General features: G+C 45.7%; 1 protein-coding gene across 1 annotated transcript in view; it reads left to right on the top strand.

Annotated features, from left to right (window-relative positions):
* Positions 1–2,509: 2,509 nt before the first annotated feature.
* The window catches only part of haao (3-hydroxyanthranilate 3,4-dioxygenase), a 71,546-nt gene continuing 67,619 nt past the window's right edge, over positions 2,510–6,436 (top strand). Inside the window, exons 1-2 of the mRNA XM_072510354.1 lie at positions 2,510–2,689; positions 6,230–6,308. Coding sequence (XP_072366455.1) covers positions 2,610–2,689; positions 6,230–6,308 — 159 coding nt within the window. The 5' untranslated portion in view covers positions 2,510–2,609. The remainder of the gene's footprint in view (positions 2,690–6,229; positions 6,309–6,436) is intronic.

The following is a 6,436-nucleotide window of genomic DNA, read 5'->3' as shown; positions in this document are numbered from 1 at the left end:
TCCCAGAATGTGAGTGCTGAGACCTCCCCATTCTGATTAAGCTTCACATAATCTCCAATCGCCAGCCTCACTTTTTCACAAAACCCCTTATCTGCCCAGAGACACAAATCTAACCTCCATCCCGGCCTCTGCACCTGCCCCGGGCTAAGACTCAGCTCTAGCCAATGTGGCGCATAATCCAGAATCACTATTCCCGCATATTCCACCACCACCACCCCATGAGCACCGCCCGACCCACCACAAAGAAATCAATTCTAGAGTACACCTTGTACACGTGCGAGAAGAAGAAATGCTCCCTCCCCCTTGGGTTCCTGAATCTCTACAGATCAACTATTCCCATATGTTCCATAAACCCACCCAACTCCTTTGCCATCCTCGACTTTCCCATTGATTTGGGGCTCGACATGTCCACCTTCGGCTCCATCACACAATTAAATTCTCCACCCATAATCAGTTGGTGCATATCCAAGTCCGGGATCGCTCCCACTAGCTCCTTTACAAACTCTGCCTTGTCCCAATTGTGTGCATATATATTGGCTTGCACCACTGTCCCCCTTCAGCACCCTGCTCACTATCACATATCTTCCCTCCGGATCCCGCACTTCCCTGGCCCCCACAAACCCCTTCTTTTTGTTCAACGAAATCGCCACACCCTGTGACTTTGAATCATTGATGAAGGTCGGGCAGTAGATGCGGTGTATATGGATTTCAGTAAGGCATTTGATAAGGTTCCCCATGGTAGGCTCATTCAGAAAGTTAAGGGGCATGGAATACAGGGAAATTTGGCTGTCTGGATACAGAATTAGCTGGCCGAAAGAAGACAGCGAGTGGTAGTGGATGGAAAGTATTCTGCCTAGAGATCGGTGACCAGTGGTGTCCCTCAAGGATCTGTTCTGGGACCTCTGCTCTTTGTGGTTTTTATAAATGACTTGGATGAAGAAGTGGAAGGGTGGGTTAGTAAGTTTGCCAATTACACAAAGGTTGGGGGGAGTTGTAGATAGTGTTGAGGGTTGTTGCAGGTTACAACAGGACATTGAAAGGATGCCGAGCTGGGCTGAGAAGTGGCAGATGGAGTTCAACCTTGATAAATGTGAAGTGATTCATTTTGGAAGGTCGAATTTGAATGCTGAATACAGGGTTAAAGGCAGGATTCTGGGAAGTGTGGAGGAACAGAGGGATCTTGAGGTCCACGTTCATACATCCTTTAAAGTTGCCACCCAAGTTGATAGGGTTGTTAAGAAGGTGTATGGTATGTTCGCTATCATCAACAGGGGGATTGAATTTAAGAGCCGCGAGGTTTTGCTGCAGCTCTATAAAACCCTAGTTAGACCACACTTGGAATATTGTGTCCAATTCTGGTCGCCTCATTGTAGGAAGGATGTGGATGCTTTGGAGAGGGTACAGAGGAGATTTACCACAATGCTGCCTGGAATGGAGGGCATGTCTTTTGAAGAAAGGTTGAGGGAGCTAGGGCTTTTCTCACTGGAGCGAAGAAGGAAGAGAGGTGACTTGAAAGAGGCGTACAAGTTGATGAGAGGCATGGATAGAGTGGATAGCCAGAGACTTTTCCCCAGGGCGGAAATGGCTGTCACGAGGGGACATAATTTTAAGGTGATTGGAGGAAGGTATAGGGGAGATGTCAGAGGTAGGTTCTTTACACAGAGAGTGGTGGGTGTGTGGAATGCACTGCCAGCAGAGGTGGTGGAGTCAGAGTCATTCGGGACATTTAAGCGACTCTTGGACAGGCACATGGACAGCAGTAAATTGAAGGGGTGTAGGTTAGGTTGATCTTAGATTAGGATAAATGGTCGGCACAACATCGTGGGCTGAAGGGCTTGTACTGTGCTGTACTATTCTATGTTCTATCTAAACCCCATGTGAAATACTTGTCCCATCCATCCCTTCCTCAACCTAACCTGACCTTTCATCCGGACGTGCGTCTCCTGCAGAAAAATCACCTCTGCTTTCAAACTCCTCAGTTACGCAAATTTTGTCTTGCAGTCCCTAGTGTTATTTTCACCACTGATGTCTGACTGGTCTGTTGTTTTAATCCTCTCACTTTTTTGAACAGGGCCACAATATCTCCAATCCTCCAGTCCTCTGGCACCACTCCAATATCCAGGAAGGACTGAAAGGTTGTGGTCAGATCTTCTGTTATCCTCACACCTGGGATGCATCCTTTCTGGAGCAGGTGACTTGGTAACTTTGAACAGTGACAACTTTGCAAGCGGGTGGCCCCTTCTCATCTTTAACTGAACTGGGGTCGCCACCAGTGTCTGATTTCGGACCCCTATCAAGGAATAGACAGCGGTGGGACGTTTTGGAGAGAAAGAGGGGGCAGGAAGCAGGTTTTTGACTCGCAATCGATTGGAATTTGTTGAAATCTGTTGCAAGCAAATTCCTCTTGGCGGGGAAAAAAAAGAGTAATATTCCTTCCCCCCAACGTGGAGCCTTCCAATCAAAGGTGGTTTCAACCGCTCGTCAACGTCAGTATAAAACGAAGGAAAGGTCTTCACGCCCCGTTAACTCACAAGATAGCCCTGTAACATTACAGCTGAGCTGATCCCCCCTGACCTAGGTCCCAACGTTAAACTCGGAATATCAAAGCGATGGGGCTGCTTTACAATGTAGACACCTGGATCGAGGAGAACAAGAAATGCTTTAATCCCCCTGTCTGCAACAAACTCATGTAAGTAAAGCCAGAGGTGTCTTTGCTGATTGTGGAGAACAGTGAGTGAGTTTCTTCCGTCCAGCTGCAAGTCAAACAAGTTGCTTGAATGTTTGTTGTAGAATCGTGCACCTGCTGCCCAATCCAGTACTTGGAATCCAACACCGAGAATGCCATTTGGAAAGGATTCCCCAAGAAGGAATTAACATCGATATTCCGGCCCTTTAATGTGAAACCCTCTTGTTAACTTTAACATTAACCGATTGATGTTTGGGTTCATTGTAAATAATAGTTTTACTATCGTTCTTATTGTAACTATGGCTTCATAGAGCATTTTTCTCTCACAAACCCCTTCAACGTGTTTTGTCTACTTCAACACGGATAGTGAGGAATGCGATGTACGGTTACATAGCAGCAATAATGGTGTGTTGCAAACAGAATAGCACCGTCTACTGTGTGCCACGTAGAGGACCAGTAGCATTGCTGCATGTTAGAGGCAATACTTGTTCTGCAGTTCATTGCATAATATATATATATACATTGTAGGGGCTGATGAGATGGCCCATGAACAGGGGTCAGTATTCCTCAAGCAGCTTAGACCTCAGGGCGGTGACCTTGCCTTGGCAGTGCTTGTCCTGGATCACACTGATTTAACCCTAAATAGGTAGGACTGGATCTTCCTGTGGGGTGAAGTGCACTGCTAGAGTTGGATTGGGGGATTCCTGTAATCCCACTGGCTGTACTGCCTCCAACCCCATTTTCTTGCATTGAGGGTTTCCTTGGGATCACAACACAGGAAACAAAATACAGCAAGACACCAACATCAATTTGCACTTATATTGTGCCTTCGATGCAGTAAAATATCTCAATGCACCAGGCAGACAACAAACCACACAAAGAGGTAATGGGACATTTTGCCTAAAAACTTGAAGGTGGAGCAAGAGAATCAAGAGATTTAGGGAAGGGATTTAAGAGTATAGGGCAGTGCCAGAAAGAGGAGGTGCTATGGAAGAGGACACTGACATTGTTATTTTGGGCCTTCAGTGAGATAAGGCCGAGAGAAGATGTATGGTTAAAGGCAGAGTGGTGGCCACTGCCAGACCCCCTTCCTTCAATTTGATCAAGGATCACTTAGTGACCACTTAGGCCACATATACCCTTGGAACTATATTCCATTGTAAAAAAAAAAGCCTTTAGTGGGAAAGGGCATCCACAACTGCAACAATCTGACATTTTCATCCCCATTTCACCTGTTCTTGTAGCAGAGCAGCTGTCAATCTAATAGTAGTCAGTGTTGTGAATCTATGCATGATAGGGTGTTAGTCTTAGTTCAGCGATAGCCTTAACACCGAGTCAGAAACGACCTGATCAGAGAATCTAGCCTGACATTTCAGTGACGTACTGTGAGAGTGCTGTGTTGTTGGCAATGCTGTCTTTTGGGTGAGACATTAATTTGAGACCCATCGGCCCTCTCAGGCAGATGAACTGAGCACCAGCACAATTTGAAGAAGTCCAGGGGTAATCCTCCTTTCTGTTTGTATGAAAATTGGCTGCTGTGCTTTCCTACAAGATAATACTTCACGGACATCTTTAACCTGTCCCTACTCCACTCCGAGGTCCCCACCTGCTTCAAGAAGACCACCATCATACCGGTACCAAAGAAGAACCAGGCAATGTGCCTCAATGACTACCGACCAGTGGCCCTGACTTCAGTCATAATGAAGTGCTTCGAGAGGTTGATCATGAGGCGCATCACCTCCATACTCCCAGAACACCTTGATCCACTGCAATTCGCATACCGCTGCAACCGGTCCACATCAGACGCCATTTCCCTGGCCCGACACTCATCCCTAGAGCATCTCGAAAACAAGGACTCCTACATTAGACTCCTATTTATTGACTACAGCTCTGCCTTCAACACCATAATCCCAGCCAAGCTCATATCAAAGCTCCAAAACCTAGGACTTGGCCTCCCACTCTGCAACTGGATCCTCGATTTTCTGACCAACAGACCACAATCAGTAAGAATGAACAACAACACCTCCTCCACAATAGTCCTCAACACCTGCGCCCCGCAAGGCTGCGTACTTAGCCCCCTACTCTACTCCCTGTACACACACGACTGCGTGGCAAAATTTGGTTCCAACTCCATCTACAAGTTTGCTGATGATATGACCATAGTGGGCTGGGTCTCGAATAACGACGAGTCCGAATACAGGAGGGAGATAGAGAACCTAGTGGAGTGGTGTAGCGACAACAATCTCTCCCTCAATGCCAGCAAAACTAAAGAGCTGGTAATTGACTTCAGGAAGCAAAATACTGTACACACCCCTGTCAGCATCAACGGGGCTGAGGTGGAGATGGTTAGCAGTTTCAAATTCCGAGGGGTGCATATCTCCAAAAATCTGTCCTGGTCCACCCACGTCGACGCTAACACCAAGAAAGCACAACAGCGCCTATGCTTCCTCAGGAAACTAAGGAAATTCGGCATGTCCACATTGACCCTTACCAACTTTTACAGGTGCACCATAGAACGCATCCTATCGGGCTGCATCACAGCTTGGTATGGCAACTGCTCAGCCCAGGACCGCAAGAAACTTCAGAGAGTCGTGAACACCGCCCAGTCCATCACACGAACCTGCCTCCCATCCATTGACTCCATCTACACCTCCCGCTGCCTGGGGAAAGTGGGCAGCATAATCAAAGATCCCTCCCACCCGGCTTACTCACTCTTCCAACTTCTTCCATCGGGCAGGAGATACAGAAGTCCGAGAACACGTACGAACCGACTCAAAAACAGCTTCTTCCCCACTGTCACCAGACTCCTAAATGACCCTCTTATGGACTGACCTCATTAACACTACACCCTGTATGCTTCATCCGATGCCAGTGCTTATGTAATTACATTGTATATGTTGTGTTGCCCTATTATGTATTTTCTTTTATTCCCTTTTCTTCTCATGTACTTAATGATCTGTTGAGCTGCTCGCAGAAAAATACTTTCACTGTACCTCGGTACACGTGACAATAAACAAATCCAATCCAACATCTATGAAGATTTTGCGACGTCCTGCGATTGTGAAGGACAAGCTCTATCATTAGAAGTTATAGCGAACTGTACTGCAAACTGTGTTCTATTCACCTCATCCATCTATGCTGGATCTGACTGTCGGGAAGATTGCATTAGTGATGATGAAAAGAAAAACAGTATCCAGTAAAACCTTAAAACATGCTCCTTTACTGATATAGCTAGACTCTGGCACGAGTGGGACAAATGGCCTCCTTCTGTGTCATTCAATGATCATTTAAGAACACTTTTAAGGAAAAATTCCGTACCATTACTTAGACAGGATGCAGTGTTAGTTTATTAAATTGATCGTGTAAATCGCTGCTCATTACTTCAGCATTATTATTGACCTCTCTTTTGACGTTATTTCTTTTTGAAAATATTTTTATTCAACAAATTTTCAACTTTTACCTTGACATGTTATTAACTCTGAATTACCTCCTCAGATCTGAAAGCCTTTGGCTAATACTTTGTTTTACAATCATGCTTTTCAGGCACAGTGGCCAATTAAAGGTTATGTTTGTTGGAGGACCGAATGAAAGGAAAGATTATCACATAGAGGAAGGAGAAGAGGTAAAACATAATTATTCAATGGTTGTTGGACACACGGGAATGCAATATTTCAGATAATATTTCATCTCCTTTTCATTCCACCTTTCCTGAATGTATATTAGTTCTGACCCTAGCTCACTCCTATCTTC

The sequence above is a fragment of the Scyliorhinus torazame genome, chromosome 1 (genome assembly GCF_047496885.1).
Source record: "Scyliorhinus torazame isolate Kashiwa2021f chromosome 1, sScyTor2.1, whole genome shotgun sequence".
NCBI classification, from domain to species: Eukaryota; Metazoa; Chordata; class Chondrichthyes; order Carcharhiniformes; family Scyliorhinidae; genus Scyliorhinus; species Scyliorhinus torazame.
This window is presented reverse-complemented; position numbering and strand designations above follow the sequence as displayed.